Consider the following 20,086-nt stretch of genomic DNA (forward strand, 5'->3'; position numbering starts at 1 on the left):
AGGCAAGGGACCTGCCGACCGTTTCATTCAATTTGATTTTCCAAACGGAAGTTGTCTTCGTCATCTGTTTGCTAGTAATGGCATTAACTGCAACTAGCCGCTACTAACTAAGACGGACTCGAAACTACCGCATCGCCTTATTTATAACTCCGGTTCTAAGCTAATGTGGCCCATTTGCTTGCGGTGCGCGTTGTCGTTTTTTCCAGATCCCGCCCCGCTTCCCGAGCCCCGAGGGAGCGTGCAATTCGACGCAGCTTGTCGACGCCGCCGGAAGGCGTCCCGCGGGTCCAGGTTAATGGAATAACATATTTAGTCGTCTTTCGTTCAGTACAATGTGTCATGACATGGCAGCAAGTCGGTGCAGAGATCGTTTACTAGCCTGCGCGCACCCATTTCAATGTGTGTGTGTGTGAGGAGGGAAGAAGAAGCGGAGGGGTCGACGTGTGATTTATTGTTTGTTTACGCGGGGGTGCAGCGATGTCAAACGCCACACCGGACCCCGGTCGGAGCTGTCAAAATCCGTGCTTGATTAGGTGTTGCTATTGGTAGTTAAATTGCTTTTGTTCGGTCGTCTTGTTTGTTTGTTTGTTTAGTGTTTGTCTGTCCCGAATGGGGTGTTGTGCTTTTCAGCACAAGAAATAAATCAGTCTCGATCATGTAATGGAATGTGGCCCCAATTGGGTTGGAATTTACGTAAATTGAGAAAAAGGTTTTGACAAACATGTGTTTTTATTATGCCTATAATAATTCTACTAGTGATATTCAGGAAAAGAAATATAAAACTGCCACAATCGAATATGAAAACAAGACTTCAAGTGAAAGCTAGGTAAGTTCATCGTACTTGAACTAAGCCGGGATGAATAATTTTGTAACCCAAACATACAAGTATCGTTGAAAAAAAAAAACTAACCTGAAATGATCAGTTACCTTGCTAACAATAATCCTATCTATATATAAAGTCATCAATTTTTCAATGCGTTTTTACAGCTAAGATAATTATTCAATACAATCCGGGGTTCATTCGGAACGAAATCTTGAATGTTAATTGTAGTCCAGTTTAATTACGACAGTTCACACGTTGTTGAACAGCTTTCATCAAAGTAGTCATGCCTAATGACTGTCTGAAATTTAGCGAATTGTCTGAAAATCATCCCATGTATAATATTGAAACTATTGCCATAGTCAGAAACGCCTCTGAAAAAATACATAACAACTCCTCCGATTTTATTCAAACTTCAAAATATTGTTTTTTTTCTGCAAAATTTTTAACCCGTATTATTCGTTTTGTTAGCTTTGCGCTTAAGGTAGCACCGAATTAGGACGATCTTCAAAAGCGTCTTTTCCCTCTATAAACCTAACTTTGAAAACTCACAATCCTTGATTTGGTCCAGTGATTTAAAAAAATTTGTGTGCAAAGCCATAACCGTAGGTTTGACGTAGAACTACATAAATCTGTTTGTTACATTGCAGAGCCCCTTCCGTAGGACTCTGCCGTGATATTTGTGATATATTTCCGGAAAAACGCGACACAAATCCCGTACGTGCGTTCGAAGGGATCACACGACATCACGTAAAATTGAAGATTGATCATAAGTTTACATAAGAACTTAATGCTAGCCCTAGGTTTTTTTAACTACACTTAATTTTTCCTCTCGGTCCTACGCTTCCTCGTTTTTCATACAGGTTTTCGAAAACCTGTTGTGCCAACGATGCGTTTTATTTTTTCAAATTCCTCTAGAACTCTAACTCTGCTTAGTTTCACTAAGGGAGTATGCATAAATGACGTAGCTTTTTTAGGTTTTTTGGACACCCCTCTCTCCCACCGTAGCATTTCGTCACTAAGTCAGTCCCCCTCTAGATAATAACGTAGCTTCATAACAACCATAATATTATAAATGAACAAAAAAAGACAAGAAAGTATTATAATGACCCTTAACACTCTTCACATTCGCGGATCACTCTATCGCGCGCCGCTTATTATTAGTCGGATGGACAACACTATGCCGCAGCGCAGAACAAATACACAACAATTTATTTTGTTAACTTTAATTTTAATGAGCTGGAATTAATTTTTTCCATTTTTCACCACTTTTTATCACATAATTAACCAATTAATCAATTAAACTTGGGGATTTCGGTATCCCACTTCTGACACCACAATGCAGAGCCCCTTCCGAAGGATCCTGCCGGGATATGTGATATATTTCCGGAAAACGCGACAAAAATCCCGTCAAAGTGAACAACTTACACACTAGCCCTTTCTATCATTGTTATCCTAATGTCCTTTTATTACACTACTTAACCTAATCTCTGCGAGCGGCTGCTTTTTGGCGCTTTGTAAACGACCGCAAACAACCCGGTAACTCACTCTCGCGCACGCGGCGACGAGTTACCGGCGCATCAAATATGATGTTTATTCCAATTGCGCTTACGAGTGACTTTTTGCAGCTTTCGTCACCCAAGCCAAGCGGAAGATTTGGCTACAAATGTAAGCAAGCTCTGACCTACTTTTATGAAACGGCTGATGACCGTGTTCTAGTGGTGCTTGATAACTTCATGGAAAGAATCCGATAGAAGATCGGATTCTTTTCGGGTTCTAAGTATGGCACCTAATGAAACGGAACCCTGTAGGAAGCTGTAAAGGAGAGCGGGGTGCCATTACAAAGTTAAATGCATTATTACATTCGAGAGTGATCGCATATGATAAGTTCGAAACCAGCTTCTTCTCTTTATCAATTCGGTGAATTACACAGTGCAACAAAAATTGACTTTTTTTTCTGCCTTGGCTTCTATATATAATTTTTTGTGTATTTTATGCAAAACTGAATTTCCCCGAGTTTGAACATATTTCAACTTAAGGGGCAACAATGGCGCCATTTTGAATTTTTGAGAAACCGGTAATTTTTGTGCTTTTTTCGACGTCATTTTGTTTTGAGGCCAACTATCAAAATTCTAAGAGTTTGGCCACATATTAGCATCTTGTTACCCATCTTTTGAAAAAAAAAACAGATCTTAAATCGGACAAAAACTGAGCTCAAAACGGTGATTCTACGAAACCGGATTTGGCATAGTTTTAGTATATTTTTAACAAAGCAAAATAATATCGATTATTATGTGGGATACCTTCCAAAGTAAGTAAGGGTGTTTTCCATAAACCGGGAATCGCCATCTTGGAATTCAAAATGGTGTCTGCGGGCGATTTTTGGCTTCTGTGCATCATCTCAATCAATTTAAACTATTTTCCGAGAAAAATTGGTTGAAACATGTGTTTCATTTGGATGAGAATCTTCCCGCCCTCTTCCAGAGTAAGGAGGGGTATCAAATCATCATAGAAAGATTTATTGCACTCTAAAATCCTCACATTCCAAATTTGATTCCATTTGCTTGCATCTAGTTCTAAAGTCAAGTAGCAATTTGTGTTTTATTTTTATGTTAGCTCTTCCATTTAGAGAAGGATGGGGTATCGAACCACAATAGACATATTTATTGCTTCCAAAAAACTCCTCATGCCGAATTTGGTTCCATTTGCCTCTCTTCCAGAGAAGGTAAGTGTCTCGAACTAACGCATAAAAATTTCTTGCTCTCGATAACCTCCAACTCCCCGAGTTATACAGAAATTCTTGTTTCATTTGTATTGGAACCCTCCCTTCCAGAGAAGGGGGGGGGGGGGTGTCGGAACACCATAATAATCTTCCTCGGCCCTAAAATCTCCTACGGCCCTAAAAACCCCTACATAATTTTCACACCGATCCACCGATCCGTTCGTGAAATTAATCGTGACATACAGGCAGCAACTTTTTTTATTTATATCCGTCATAGCTCTGAAACGCCTGAATCGTTCTTCATCAAATTTGGCATACCATAGAGCTCGTATACCATAGTGTGGGATGCTCGTAGCAAGGTTATAAAGTCCGCTCTAAAAAGCGAATATCAGGGAGACTTAAAGCTCTTAATTTGTGGTTCACGAAAATGTAATTTTGAGGTCATAATTACTAGTGTTTGTACATAAATTTGTGTTTTATTATTCACGTAGTTCTACGTTTTGTTTATTTGTTGATGACGCTGCTGGCCGCTAGTGGCGTTGGCTGTTCGCGGTGTTTGTCATTGCTATACTGAGCGTGCGTGTGGGGAATATGGTCAATATCGAGATTCGGGGAACTTAGCCAACACACTTGCTACTATAGGTAGCCCAACAGGCGCAGAATGGATATGTGTAAATTTGTTGTCAAAAAGGATACCGGTAACGAAAATGTACTTTCAAAGGAAAGCAATCCAAATTCGACAGATTATTTTTCGAGTGCACAGAGAAGTAACTCGAGTGGAAACCTGGCCAAAATTATTTTCGCTACTGTTTTGTAATATGTTGGAAAATATTTGAGTGAGAAGTGGAAGTGGCTGGTTCGAGTATTGTATCAAAGAGTAGCCTATGTGGCTATATTAATGTTATTGAATAGGTGAAAAAATACGCTCGCATAATTTGTGTTCGCAAAACGGGCAGCGACACAAATCGAAGAATTTACAAGAAAAATGATGTAGCAAAATATCTTCATTTTGAATTTTTAAATTTGTTGCTCACAGATTATATGATGCCTCGTGGAACCTACGTAGGTTAGAAAAAGGCTTCTGGACGAAGTGTTATTTACCTGGATTATTGATTTTGTGCATCGAGTTAATTTTAAGTTAACTTAAATTAGTTGAAGTTCATTCACTTAACTAATCTCATTTAATCTTTGTTGAACTGAAACTCTGTTTTACGCATGAGGCAGGAATTTGTCAAAATATGTCATGAACAACATTTTTCAAACGGGTCGCAAATGTCAATTTGGACGTTACCGGATGAGATATTTGCGTGGATGTGATGTTATGAACTTCCATTCCCCCGATGATTATATGATCGGATCCCGAGAGATCTGATAATTCTTTCAATAATGAAAACGCTCGAAAATACGTAAAAATCACCAATTTCGAAAACTTCTTAAGAGTAGCTATAAATTTTAACATCAGAATTTTTATCAACCAGTTTATTGGCATTGAACATAAAGAATTCATTAGATGCATAATATTGATCAATTGTCATTTTTTTTTACGCCTGGCACAACTTGGTTCGATTCTCAAAAAATGCTTGAAAATTTGTCAATGTTTACAGCGCTCCCAGCATATGATAATACTGCTCAACGTTAATCGAGTGATGGTATATTGTGAAGCATTTATTTAAGCTGCAGAAAAAAAGTAGGAGGTTGTATCCAAGACACGACCGCATAAATGACGTAGAACTACGTACACTATTAACAAATGCATTGAGTGTTTCATTACCCTAGTAACACAACTGGTTGTATCAAAGTTTCATAGCGCTTTTTTGGCTGTATTGAGCGCAATGAAGCTTTGATAAAACCAATATTTTTAGTTGGGTAATGAATTATAGTGTCTACTAATGAAGGGTTGTGAATTTCGTAAACCGGATTCAGCAGTTAGCAGAACGTGCCGAGTTGAAAACCATACACAGCACACACACACAAATCATACCATATCATAGACACACACATCATACCATATCATACAGACACATACACATCATAGCATATCATACAGACACACACACACACACATCATATCATATCATACACACACATCATACCATACACACATCATACCATATCATACATACATACACACATCACACCATATCATACACACATCATACCATATCATACACACACAGCAAGCAAGCGACCAATCAGAGGACGTTATTTCTATTTCAACAAGGCTTGACAATTTTCATTAGTGCAATAGTTCGTAGATTCAAACATCATTTTTCTGCATTTGGGCAGATGCGTGTATAATTTTCAATCGATTGCTGCAAGAATGAAGAAAATCGGTTGAAAACCAACCGACCTATAAGCATTTGAAAAGGGACAAATTTCGTCCCAGTTTTTCAGTTTGCATCCCTGTGTGGTATGCTAAAGTAAAACGTAGTTCTACGTCAAAAAAAAACTTGTTTATTTGCCTTGAGAAAGGCATTTTGATGTTCAAAATCTGTAAAAGCTTTTTCGCATTCAGTAAAAAAGACGCCCGCGACAGATTGTATTTTCTTGGATTCAGCACATAATTTGTTCCGACGCGTACCGATCTAGCTCACAAGACGAAATAACTGATCGCGCGTACGTTTTTTTCCTTTTATACTTGCACACTGGCAACTAATGAACCCAACCCTCGCATCAGAAAATATCACGCAATGAGCAATTATCTCAAGCCATTTGCGGCAGGACAAATGATCTTATTTTATAAGTTTGGATTTATCACGGCTTGCCACTGCTCGTCAAAACCCCCTGAAACGATTTTAAAACACTAATAGCCACGAAATTCGAATGCGGTCTAACACAACAGTTTAACTGTCGGTTAGAACAAGTTAGGGCACCCTTTCCGAAGCAAAACGAATTTGTTATTATTTACTGTTCATTCACTGGGCTCGAAAAAGCCTTCGTTGAATAAAATTGAATTAACTTTCCTCATAAATTTATCAAAAGTCTTTAAAAAGACTGTTTCTGAACTGCGTGATAAAGTTGTGTGCTAGGCCGCGGCTGAAACCTTCACTGCAGCAAATTTGTTAACTACAGGTAGCCTTCCGACAGCTCATCACTTTTATCACAACTATTTTTCTCCAGCTCCAGTGTTAGCGCCATGAATCAATCAAAAGATTAGAGTTCGTTGCCCAATTGAAACAGGAACATCCAGCGTTCCACTAGCAACAAACAGCGATACTCCGACGCGTGCTGGCCTAGCTCACAAGACGAAATAACTGATAGCGCGTACGTTTTTTCCTTTTATACTCGCACACTGGCAACGAAAGGCAGCAAGCAACCAATCAGAGGACGTAATTTTCGTTTCAACAAGGCTTGACAATTTTCAATAGTACAATAGTTTGCATAATCAATCAACACTTCCCTACATTTGGGTGGAAGCGTGTGTAATTTTCCAATCAATTGCTGCAAAAATCAAGAAAATCGGTTGAAAACAAACCGATTTATAAGCATTAAAAAAGGGACATTTTTCGTCCCCTTTTCGTTAATAGTTTTTGTATTTGCACCCTTATCTGGTAGGCTAAAGAAAAACGTAGTTCTACGTCAAAATATAGCGGCACCAAAAAGCGACAAAATTTTTTTTCTTATTTTGGCCAGATTTTTATTCTTTGTACTCCTCTGTGCGACGTTGCCACTAGTAGCTTAACAGACCCGCGGACAGCAGACATCTTCTTTACAACTTTGCTCATAAGTTAGCACATATGCATGAAAAAATAACTGAAGAGCAACATTAAGTTGGATCCCGGCAGTTTATTTGAACATTTGTTTGAATATTTCCGAAACATTTCTCAGACACTAGGTGATGAAAAGGGATAATTATTGTTTGCCATTCCTACTGGTTCTGAAAAATAATCCGTCGAATTGGGTTTGCTTTCTTTGTAAGTACATTTTCGTTACCGGTATCCTTTTTGATAACAAATTTACACATATCCATTCTGCGCCTGTTGGGCTACCTGTAGTAGCAAGTGTGTTGGCTAAGTTCCCCGAATCTCGATATTTACCATATTCCCCACACGCACGCTCAGTATAGCAATGACAAACACCGCAAACAGCCAATGCCACTAGCGGCCAGCAGCGTCATCAACAAATAAACAAAACGTAGAACTACGTGAACAATAAAACACAAATTTCTGTACAAACACTAGTAATTATGACCTTAAAATTACATTTTCGTGAACCACAAATTAAGAGCTTTCGATTGATCTATATATCATCGTTGTCCGATTCATTTGAAGAAAAATCATGTTTCAAGATGGCTTGACTCAGTTTTTTGAAAATTTCTCGGAAACCACTTAACCACAAATTACCACAAATTGGATTTCGAACTCACAATTCAACCACTAAATATTGGTTGGTGATAAAAGAATTGAAAAAAATTACTTTGTCAAGCCATCTTGATATATGCGAGTCTATATATAGGCGTATACAAGGAAGGGCAAAAGTATTAAAATCCGTCACGGAGAGCTCCGTAGCCGCAAGGTTACAGAGTCCGCTTTGCTAAGCAGGTGGTCGTGGGTTCGAATCTTAGTAGAATCAGGCCATTTGGTTGTCGAAGGATTCTAGCATGGGTTTATTCTCAGGCTCCCTAACACGTACCCTTTCTTCAATCTGAATTCTACAGTACCCCTGTTGACTCTCCTAACAAAAATAAGTCCCTATTATAATAAAACTGGTGTGAGTAACGTATGAAAGTTCTCTACAGGGAATTGTAACTAGGCGATATTGTTAGGATGAACAGCGGCTCGGTATAGTAGAGCAGTAAGCTTGAAACGGAAAGATAAAATTTACACACAAGCACGGGTATGAAAGTTAAGCGTATCACTTACTTCAATAGTAATAATAATATGAAGTGCGGAGTACAGAAAACACCTGGGCAATATCACAATAGATCTAAGCTCTGGTCGCAGTGATGAGTCCACACAGAAAAAAAAGAAAAAAATGAAAATCCGTCACGGACCACGGTGACAAAGAAGTACCTTTTCTTTCCATCGTTAGAGATGCAGAGCTGAACTCAGTCTCTCGTAACAACGATTGTGTAGCACTACCTTTTCTTCTTTCCTAACCGACCGTAAGGACGTAGCCAGCGCCGTTATCGATCTATAACAAAGCAGCTACTGAATTGTTGCAAATTGATTACAGTAAATTGATCCCAAATTAACGGTCTCACGGTGGTTCTTTGTGCAACTTCACTAGCTTAGATCCATCACGGTGGAGCAACTACGAAATGTGCGGTCGTTCAACCTCAAGCTCATAGAGTGGAATGCATTTGATTACTTTTCACAATATATTCCAAAAAAATTGCAATGACTGCGACTGAAATTTCAATCGATTGCTCTATGAAACAAATGAAAGAATTTCAAAATGTTCTTTATGCATTTCTAAGTATCTCATGTGAGTTTAATCACTCGCCAGAGAGCCATATTTTCACCAAGGAAATCAAGGGATAGTCATTAGGAGTTAATTCTGGCGAATACAGAGAGTGGAAAACCAATTCAGAGCGCCCGTTCTGCAATTTATCGGTCGTATCACGATCAAAACGTGCGAAGGCGTTGTCTTGGTGCAAGAGTTTTGCTTCGATTCCAGCGTCCAATCGATTTAATAATACTCTTTATTGATTGCTTTACCATGTTCAAGATAGTCGATAAGTATTAGACCTTACGGTGCTTATTACGGGAGTCCCTTCACGGTGAAATCAAAGTGAAGTGAACGGGACTCACGTAGGTGAAAAAAAACGTCGCAAAGTGACATCTGCTGTGAAATCTGAGTTACTATGAGCGTCAAATAACTGAAAACAAAACGGAGAAAGTGACGTTTCGCGTGAAATTATTTCACAATCATTTTAAACGGTGAAATGATTTCACGAAGATGCGGAAAGATTAAAAATCGATTGATTTGTGATCTAATGATAAAATTAGAATTGGATTTATTTTTCAGCAACAAGACGAATCCTTTTGTTTTTAAATCGACAAATTTTCGAGCTGCGGCTCATGAAGCGTAAGGGAAAAAATGACCTTTGAATTTTGTTGTTGATCACAGGCGGTCCGTAGCCGCTTCGGATTGTGAACTGGTATTAAATTTCGTCACGATTTTCTTAACTCCCTCTTCCCTCTATATGCGTGAAGCCCCCTGTCTCCGTCAGTACTCATTGTCGTTTTCAATTGACAATCGTCAGGTGATAGTGACGCTTTTAATTGAAAGTCATTTCTTTTCTTCTCAAGCCTTTCAGCTGTTCAAAATCAAGAAAGCGTATTCGAGTAGTTTTCATTCAACCCGCGAAGTGCTGGAAAATTAAATTCAATTAAATGCGACGGGCCACAACCTCACTATAACCTAATAATTACAAAAATGCTTTACATTTTCTGTGCAGGTGCTATCTTTTTTGGGTCTTCTACAAAGTTGTGTGTTTCGAATAAACACACAACTTTGTAGATGAGATCAGAGTCTGACAAAGGCATTCTCAGTTGACAATTATCAGGTTAATTTTTTGAATTTAATATCAGGCAATACAGATACTGCAAGGGACACACGTTTCACTCAATTTCGTAGTGTTTATGGTTAAAATTTTTCTATGTAGTTTTTGTCTAACTGTGATCTGGGGATGTGTAAAAATGATGATGTTGTACCATTTTTGAAAATGACTCAGTTCTTGTAGAAGCTATTATTTTTGTGTCTTAAACGAAGTTGTGTGTTTTGATTATATACATATATTTTTGAGAAGGCCTCAACTTCTTAATGCTACAGTTTGTTAGCTAATTGAAAGGACTTCAAGGACTAGCCTAATATAAATCGTTATAATAAAAAGTTAGTTTTGAGAATACTGAAGCGAGAGACAGGTTGAGTAATCTAAATGTTTTGATACAAGATAATCATTGACTTTTTTTTCCGATATTCATTTGCCTGGATAATGTGCTGATTAGGGATGTAACGGATGTGATTTTTTAGACATCTCCAGATGCGGATGCGGATATGTGATTATGGATGTTGATGTGGATACGAATGGCAATTTTTCATGGGGAAGTTCCTAGAATCCCGCTTTGCTGTAAAAATTTTAGTTCTTGATCAAAAAAGTTTTTTATTTGTGTTTTGAAGGGTTTTATCCAAAACCCTTGGGAGGGGTGGGCTCTGTGAGTCAAATAACTGAATACGTTGCTGAACCGAACCATGCAAAATATTCAAATACAACCCCACAAAAATAAAAAAATATATGGAAAATTATTGGGCAACCTGAAAACCTTTTTTTAGAAAGTCGAAATGTTCTACAAAAATGCTATAATGTTATTTATTATCTTTCAATTTGGGGCTGGGCACCTTGACTTTTTCAACATCGATTTTTGTTTCGGACAGCCCCCAGTGCAAAAAATATTCAAACGAGCAGGAAAATTTTTCTACAAAATTTTATGAAGCGATATTTTTTCTCAACATCCGCATGGCATGGTGCGGATGGGAATGCGAATGTCAATTTTCATGCGGATGTTCCGCAGTTACGGATGAGGATGCGGATATCCGTAACATCCCTAGTGTTGATACTAGACACCTTGTGTCCCGCGGGTAAACAACGGAGAACCGTCTTGGCAACGGAATAAGCAAGCAACAAAATTTTTCGAATGCTGAAAAATATCAGGGAAATTGATGTGACAATTCAGAGAACAACAGGGAAAATCAGGGAATTTGTTTTCGAATGCTTTTTCGCCACCATGAATAAGTAACGCGTTACGTAATTGGTGTACGATGCCAAAGGTCCAAAAGATTAACTTAGCCTTTGCAATTAGACTTCCGAAATTAAGGTTCCAAATCTCAAAATTCGACAGAGCTGAAACTTTGTATGGAGATTTTTCCGAGAAGACGAAGCTTTTGAGCCCTACTTAGCCCTAATTCGAAGGTCAAATTTTTCCTATACACTGCATTGGTACCCTAATGAACAGTAATGCGGAACCCCAATAAGACGAAAAAATTGAAGATTCAAGACTCTAGAAGGAGTTTGAACGATCTGTCCCAGCCGAGATTCGAACATATAACGACTGGCTTGTTAAACCACCCTCGAGACTAACTAGAAAGTTCGTGGGAAGTTACGAGTGTTTATGCAGAAAATGTATAACGTTATTAGTACAACTGATTTTTTCTAAGCAGGCAACGGTTTGATTCCCACGAAATAAATTTCCCGATTTGGTTTTGAAATTCCCAGTTTTTCCCTGGTTTCCCTATTCATGTTCATCATTTCGTTGATTTTTTAATTCATGTTGCGGTGAAAAGAAAGTGAAGAATGAACTCATTTCAATAAATGATTTTATCATTCTCGGTTTTTAACTGGAAATTTGATATTGTTGATTTTTTTTTCCTGTCAGTGATTTACTCGTTTGCCACAACAATCGCGAAAACAGAATTTTCTCTCTGTATTTAAAAAAATAACTTAAAAAAAGTCATAAATTTTCGTAACTAACAAAACTCTTTCCTTTTCTTCAACAGGTCTTGGGCTCACTTCGGAGTACCTCAACGCGCGTAATGCCATCGCCGATCTGCACCCGGCGAGTTCGCTGGCCAGCGCTGATTTCCACTTCAGCATCGACGCGGCCAGCCGGCTCAACAGTCCGCGGCCCGGGAGCATACGGGCCAGCGTTAGTCGCAAACGTGCCTTATCCTCATCGCCATACTCGGACTCGTTCGACATCAGCTCGATGATACGTTACTCCCCGAACTCGCTGGCATCGCTGGTAAACGCATCCCGCAGCAGCAGCGCCAGCGGCTCGTACGGGCACCTTTCGGCCAGTGCCCTTGGACCGGCCCTCGGAGTGCATAGTGCAATGCCTCCTCATTTGCAGCATTTGCTGAGGAGCAGTGGCTTTTTGCATTCACTTCCAGGTCATCACCCCCCAACGGCCAGTATGTTCTCACTGCCACCGCATCATCCGCTGCATCCCGGGCATTCGTTGACAAAACCTCAGGTAAGCTTTCACCACTAGCCGTAATCCCTTTAAGAACAGTTTCTTGAACCCCGATTTTATTCAATTCCAGCAAATAACTGACCTCTCTAGCAAAAAACAAGAGCAGCCGAGCTCCACGAATCACGTGACCCGGGTCGAGGCGGACAGTGCCAGCAACGCCGGACAGAAAAAGTCTCGCATCAAGCGCGAACCATCTCATCACATCCCAATGCACAAGGGCAGTCCGCCGAACGGATCGGTAATGATTACCTCCAACCATCAGCTCAGTCCGACCTCCACTCAGGGTATGACGAATGGGACACCAACCTCGACCGCGGCTACTTCCACCACGCACAACGGGGCTCACGGTCTGAATCTCAGTCCAATGCACGGTATGGACAGCCACGGAATGGGTGGATCCAAGGTCGACTCAACGGATCCCAAAGATGAGCCTGGGGACTTCATCGAGACCAATTGCCACTGGCGGGATTGTTCGCTAGAATTCAATACTCAGGACGAATTGGTAAAGCACATCAACAACGATCATATTCACGCGAACAAAAAATCCTTCGTCTGCCGGTGGGACGATTGCTCGAGGGACGAAAAGCCCTTCAAGGCTCAATATATGCTGGTGGTTCACATGCGGAGACACACTGGAGAGAAACCACACAAGTGCACGGTAATTGTTATCACACTTCTAACCTTGGTTACCTAGAGCCTTCTAACCCATTTTTTTCTCCAACAGTTTGAAGGTTGTTGCAAGGCGTATTCTCGTTTGGAGAACCTAAAAACTCACCTGCGATCCCACACCGGAGAAAAGCCGTACACCTGCGAGTATCCGGGTTGTAGTAAGGCGTTCAGCAATGCTTCCGATCGTGCCAAGCATCAGAACCGCACGCACAGTAATGAGGTAAGTTCTGGCAACCATTCAACCCAGCTATAAAATGAAAATTTTAAACCAAAACGATTTTTTATAGAAACCCTACGTCTGCAAGGCTCCCGGCTGCACCAAGCGGTACACGGACCCGAGCTCTCTGCGGAAGCACGTTAAAACAGTGCACGGAGCGGAGTTCTACGCCAATAAGAAGCACAAGGGTAACGGTCATCACGGGGGAAGCGGTGGTGACGGTGGCGATGATGGTGAAGGATCGAACCACATGTACGACGGAAGCCCACGCAGTGAGGATATGCAGAGTGGCAAGACAACAAGCATGAGCAGTCCCAGCATTAAGTCCGAGTCCGATGCTCATTCGCCCGGACAGCCGCCAATCAACAGTCCGATGTCGATATCGGCTCTTACCGCCGGTTTGGTGGATGATTACGATGGCAGCAGTATGCAGTTGGGCAGTCTGGCGGCGATTGATGACCCTGCATGGCCATACGTCGATGAAGATCTTGAGGTAAGTTATTGTTGTTCAATCTGTAAAAAAACTAGTTTTTGCTAACATACGTTCTGCACAGGTTGCCGATTTACCGTACGTGCTACGAGAGATGGTCGATATGGGTGGTCCCACATCGGCCGCAACGGCTGGATCGCGATCCAGTGCTCCACGGAATCGCTTCAAGAACCGTATCAACAACAAGGGTTCTTTGATGAACAATATGTTGTCCAACATTCCGGAGATCAACAACTACCGGAACTTTGGCTTGGGTGAACTGAACAAGCGGATCACCGATCTCAAGATGGAACCAGGAACGACACCGCCTCCGCAACCGTCCCCGATCTCCAAAAATTGTCAGACTGATTTGGGTGGCCTCAGACCACCCCCGGGTCCTGCACAGACCTGCACGAATGCGATGATGACGAATGCCTACCTTAATCCCGGCCAAATTCGCCGGGACAGCAACAACAGTACAACCAGCAGCTCCTATTACAGCATGCGATCGGCCGACATTAGTCGGCGTAGCAGTCAGGCTTCACAGCAAAGCTCAATCTCGACGATGCGTCCAACAAGCTACTATAACTCATCGTTTTACGACCCAATCTCGCCGGGAAGCTCCAGACGGTCCAGCTCGATGTCAACCGCAACGAACGGTGGCCAAAGCCTTCCACCACCTCCCTCTTCGCATTTGATCTCAACGCACTTGCAAAGGTTCAATCAAGCATCGATGGGCAACGCACCAGCAGGCTCTTCCCGTCACTCCATTCCGAATAACATAAGCGGAGGAAGTTACTATCATCAGCAACAACTTCTGGGTCAAGTAGACCGGAGAATGTCCGAGCCAGTTCCAGCAAACCAACATGGAATGGGTCCTCACTTTGGCGCAGGATTCAATGCTCCCCCACGGCCAGGTTCTGCCGTACCTAAAAGTAGCACCGTAACATCCGCAACAGCCAACAAGATTCCTCCCGTACCAACAGGAAAGCTGCATCCCAATCAGGAAGTCGTTCTGGACGAAGTTGAGGAAGGAGAAATGGTTGAAAATAAACTGGTCATTCCAGATGAGATGCTGCAGTATCTGAACCAAGTTGCAGATCAGGAGAACAAAGCTACGGTTCCTCAAGGCATGTCGACGCCTAACTCAACAGCCACCGAAACAGCGGGACCATCTGGATGGAAGCCCAACCCAAGCTCGCCTCCTGCATACTCCGGAAGTGCTATGCCAGCAGTGCCAAAGCAGCCAGCTTCCTTCACTCAACCCCAATCCAATCTGAACAATGTCCTGATGAGTCCACAATCCCAGTACAGTAATGACGACTGCAGTTTGATGAGTAACGTAATGTCACCACAAACACCACAACATCAAATGATGTCCCCGATGATTCCAGAGGGTGCTGCAGCACCCTTAACCCCACAACAATCAACCCCGGTGCAATGTCAGATGCAAAACTTTAACCGCCAAGCAATGAACGGTACGTTCTCGCAGCCCCAGCAACAACAGCCACTGCCGTTGCGACAAATCGCATGCTCCAACCTAATCGGTTACTTCCACCGAACGGATCAGAGCGCTCACCATTGCTGTCTGGCGATGATGATGCAAGGATCACTACACATCAATCCAACGCCTGGTGCGGGCCCCAACACCGCCAACTCTCAGCAATATAAAAATCCCTTCAGCAATCACTTCAACTCAAACTTCTCCACCACCCAACAATCTACTCCTCCTGTAACAAATCCTCAACCTTCCGAACCAGCAGACGTTGAAATCCAGTGCGGGGACATTAGTCAATCGCAGATGTCCCCCGCGGTTGCTCCGCTAGCTGCTGCGAAACCTTCATCATCTTCCAGTCCACATCAGGCTAATGTCCAACAAGCCGCAGCTCCCAAACCCATGGAAAGCAGTCTCCAGACACCACCTCTTCCATCAACACCTACTAGCTTCGGAGCAGCAGCAGCAGCAGTTGCAACTTCAGCCCCCATTGCAGCTACTGGAGCAACTGTAGTTGCTGTTGGAGTTACACCAACTACCGGAACACAGTCTGGTATGGGTTCCGACACGTACCAGCGGACCCTCGAATACGTACAAAACTGCCAGAACTGGGTTGAATCGGCCACTGACATGGTTAGCAGTAGTACACACCCGATAGGAACTGGTGCGGCCACCACGGGGCCTACCACTGCTCCGGCATCCTCCAATCTGGTGATCAACGATATGAGTACCTCGCTGAGTTCGTACTTCGAGGAGGATCGCTACCTGCAGATGATACAGTAAACCGCCGTCGTGAACGGCCGTTAACAGTTATTTGTTTTTAATTTTTTTGTAGTTCTTGTTGGAATAGGCGATAATATGCTTGTTTTAAGTCTAGTTCTTCCGCGACTCATTGATTGAGAGAGACTTACTTTGTTCATAAGATGTGTAAACAATGACCTGTAGTGATAGTTTTTTTTTTTTTTTGGTTTCATTCGATTCATCGTGTAATGTACTCAGTGATCATACATAGTGAAATGAAAGTTTTGATTTCATTCTATTCGTGTAGAAAAATTTCTAGCATGTAAGAGTGTAGCTTTTTAAGATCAGCGAAAGCATTTCGTAGCATTGTAAGGTTTAAATCCCTCCTCTGTGAAACAAAGACGATAGATTTCTTTCCCGTATTTTTTTTTATTTCGACTACTTTAATATGTTTATCTTGTCTTCCTATAGAATCCCATGTAGGTCTAATGAGCAATTTTTACCGCTTCGGTGATAAACTTTAATCGATATTTGATCGCCTGAAAGCAGTTCAACAATTATTACGGACTCTAGCCGACTTAAAGCAGAAAGCGAGTCTTGACTACAACCCCACTCGTGTATAGTTTATAGTTTAGTTTTTGTTTTTGTGCAGCTTCTGCACAAAAATGTCTCGATTATTTTATATAAAAAAAACTAAAGCAATCGGCGAATAAATTAACGGTTTTTATTGTAATAAATGATTCTGTTATGTTGTGACATCCGAAACAAATCCTATATTTTCTCTTCAAATGCAGAGGAAGCGAAGAGAGAATTTAATCTTTATAAATAAAATTCACCACACTCTGAAAAATGCTCAATTTTGTTGCAGAAAAAAGATACCAATCATAATTCCAGCAGAAAAAATACCAAAATAATATTAGGAAACTTCGATTTGGACATTGAAAAAAAAATTAGAAAAAAAATACAAATTGCAAATAAATAATAATAAACAAATAAATAAATAAAACTTGTTACTCGAAAATTTAAAAAGTTACAATTGTTTGAAGCGACACAGCTGGAAAAATATAAAACGATACCATGCATGAAAATTTTCATTTTGCGGCAGATGGTGGGGCAGTTAAAGTCAAGTCTGTCTAACCCCGATATTTGGGGTGGCGTAATGGCTGACTGCCATGTGCGGAACTGTATGAATGCTATTGGAAGGGATTGAGGATGGCTTGGAAAGGTAGATAATTGAGAGTTTGGTTCAAAAATGATAATAAGAAAAAGTTCTACATACTTGGATGTGATGATACTTATTTCATTCCGTCCGATGTTGATATTTTTCGAAGAAAAACGACGTTCTTTATCCTTTATGCAAATCGTGTTACATATCTGTGAATGATAAGAAAAAATGGTAAGAAAAAGAAAAGAAAGACAAATTCGTTTTAGTGTAAAATAGAGTAGTGAGGGACAAAAGTACGCACTTAATTGTTTTTGCAACAGAACTATTGCAAACAATTGTTATGAAATTTGGTTTTGTTTCTTAGCGGTACATGAACCTTTTGTCTTTAAAGTGTTTTACCAGAGTTTTTCGAATTTTGTTTGTAGCATGAGAATTTCACTTTTCAGAAAAAATACTTAAATGCGAGCTTTTACCCAGCATGCGGGGCAAAAGTTCGCACTGCATGAACAGTGTATTTAGCATGAGCATGATTGACCGCCCGCGGTTGCTACTCCGTTATTGCCAGATCAGCTGTAATTACACAGAGAACCAACAGATGATGCTCGGGACCAACATGCATCCTCAATGTGTAAAAACTGGAGATCTTAATCTTTATGTAAGGCAATACCAGCACCGGCCGCATCCGAATGCAGGTCAAAGAAGGAGTTTGTATGGGAATATGTTGACGTGATACTCGCTTTATTGGAAGCCGAGAACACCTCTGCACTTCCACGAGAAATCACTGGGATGTTGGAGAAAGGGCAGGGTATACAACAGGGTTCGTTTTGGTGAACGATTCACTGATTTCGAGTGTCGGGTTCTTTAGACCAAATGTCGCCCCGAGTCGAGTTCATTACATCGTTGTTGATTTATCTATAGAATCTAAAGTGTAGATAATACGACCTCATGGAATATATCGACGCGGAGTTTTTTGGGGTTTGGTCAACCGGACATTTAGTTTTCTACCTTACAGATCGAGTAGCGACGTCTCTCGTATAGACTTCGTGGGTTCTAAAAGAAAAAACGCTACGATACCGCGAAAAACACACCTGAAAAACCCGATGTCACGAATATTTGGTGAAAAAAAGGTGGCCAGAGTTAATTAAATGAAGAAAGTATAAATGAGCGGGACAAAGTTTGCCGGATAGCTAGCCTCTAGCTAGCTATATACGATTTCAACACGACGTACCGATATGGAAGCTATCAATCTCGTGAAATCTATGCGCGCCGTACACACGGGTTACAACGAAACGTTATTTTCGCGTAGATTGATGAATGGATAATCCGACAGTTTTTCGTGTAGACAATAGGTTAGTCTGTCAATAGTTTGTTTCACTGTCAATCATAATCAATATTATCATTCACACTACGGCAACCGGCGTAAGGACAAATATGAAGTAAAGACGCGATTATCGTTTTCGTAGACGCACGAGAGAATATTCCTATTAAATTTGAAACTTGGCAACATTCATGCATCCAAAGCTCGAAAAATATAAAAAAGCATGTGAGTTTAAGTAACAATACTACATTCCTAATAAATTTGCAAAATGCCAATGTTGCCATTATTGGTTTTATGGTTTCGAACCCGTGTCATCTTTCGAAGCTAAAAAAAATTTTTCAAAAGCTAAAGAAATCCAAAATAGAAATAAGAGAACGGAGTAGCAAATCAAATCAATAAAGAAAATGCAATACAGTCATTAACAATTCTATAGTGAATATTTTCAACTTGTGTGCATACCGTATCTTTTAAAAGCTAAAGAAATCATGAAAAGGGTATAAAAAAGCAATCAAACCAGTCTTCAAAGAAAGTTCCGAACCTTACCCAAACCCAACAACAATTATGAAATAATGGATATTCGAAAAAATATTCGAAGTTGAAAATATGGGTCAGCTTAGGCATAAGTCGCTCAATGCACTGCGTCTATCAAAACGCAGAATAGTTGATTCCAAAACGGCCCACTGGGCTACACTGGGTTTATAAATATAGAAAATACTTCAGTATATTTGTTAAATCCATATTTTCATACCGGTGGTAGCCCTCGAATAAAAATAAAATCAAAAGCTGTACAAAATGATACAGTAATGAACGAAATTTGCTTATTTATATAGTGAAAAATTATCATGTCAGGAAAAGTTAGGTTACGTCAATATCGTCGAAGTACACCAATCTATAAAACACTTATACAAAACAACTTCCAAATCGCGTATCTGGTATCCCTGCAGTTGAGTGACTGTGGTTTTGAGAGAAATACATATTCATGTACCGGCCACACAGTTACTCATTGGCGCATTATGGTGTACAATCAATCAGATGAACACAAAGTCTCTGTCTACCAAGCAACTTGATGTAGTGCAGTTCGAAAACCAACACATATGCAAAATCTGTCAAATGGAATTTAAAAAAAACAGCATGTGGTGTAGTTCCGCTGTAGCCCGCTACATAAACGAATTTGACATAATAAAATCCCTCACTAAATGCGGCTTCTCCACGCACTGCATGAACAGTGTATTTATTACACTATCCTCAATAAAGTTAATTGTTTTTTTGCTAGTTTTGCACTGATTCTTCTTAGCTACGTAAGAGCGGTGCCCCGAAACAATTTTCTTATTTCCGAAAATCCGGTTTTCTGAGGATATGTTCCGAATCTTAAAAACTTTATGAATATTTGAACAGAATCTTACAATTATTGGTTCAAAGGTCATAAAATTACGTCAACAGGCCGGGTTTTGGGTGTTTTGGTGATATGCCCCAAAAATGGACCATCCGGAATAGA

General features: G+C 40.6%; 1 protein-coding gene across 1 annotated transcript in view; it reads left to right on the forward strand.

Moving 5' to 3' along the window:
• The window catches only part of LOC129721674 (transcriptional activator cubitus interruptus), a 159,980-nt gene extending 143,157 nt beyond the window's left edge, over window positions 1–16,823 (forward strand). The window contains exons 3-7 of the mRNA XM_055674531.1: window positions 12,042–12,517; window positions 12,588–13,175; window positions 13,242–13,406; window positions 13,474–13,896; window positions 13,958–16,823. Of these exons, the coding sequence (XP_055530506.1) occupies window positions 12,042–12,517; window positions 12,588–13,175; window positions 13,242–13,406; window positions 13,474–13,896; window positions 13,958–16,150 (3,845 nt within the window). The 3' untranslated portion in view covers window positions 16,151–16,823. The remainder of the gene's footprint in view (window positions 1–12,041; window positions 12,518–12,587; window positions 13,176–13,241; window positions 13,407–13,473; window positions 13,897–13,957) is intronic.
• Window positions 16,824–20,086: the final 3,263 nt, after the last annotated feature.

This window comes from Wyeomyia smithii, chromosome 1, assembly GCF_029784165.1.
Source record: "Wyeomyia smithii strain HCP4-BCI-WySm-NY-G18 chromosome 1, ASM2978416v1, whole genome shotgun sequence".
Taxonomy (NCBI): domain Eukaryota; kingdom Metazoa; phylum Arthropoda; class Insecta; order Diptera; family Culicidae; genus Wyeomyia; species Wyeomyia smithii.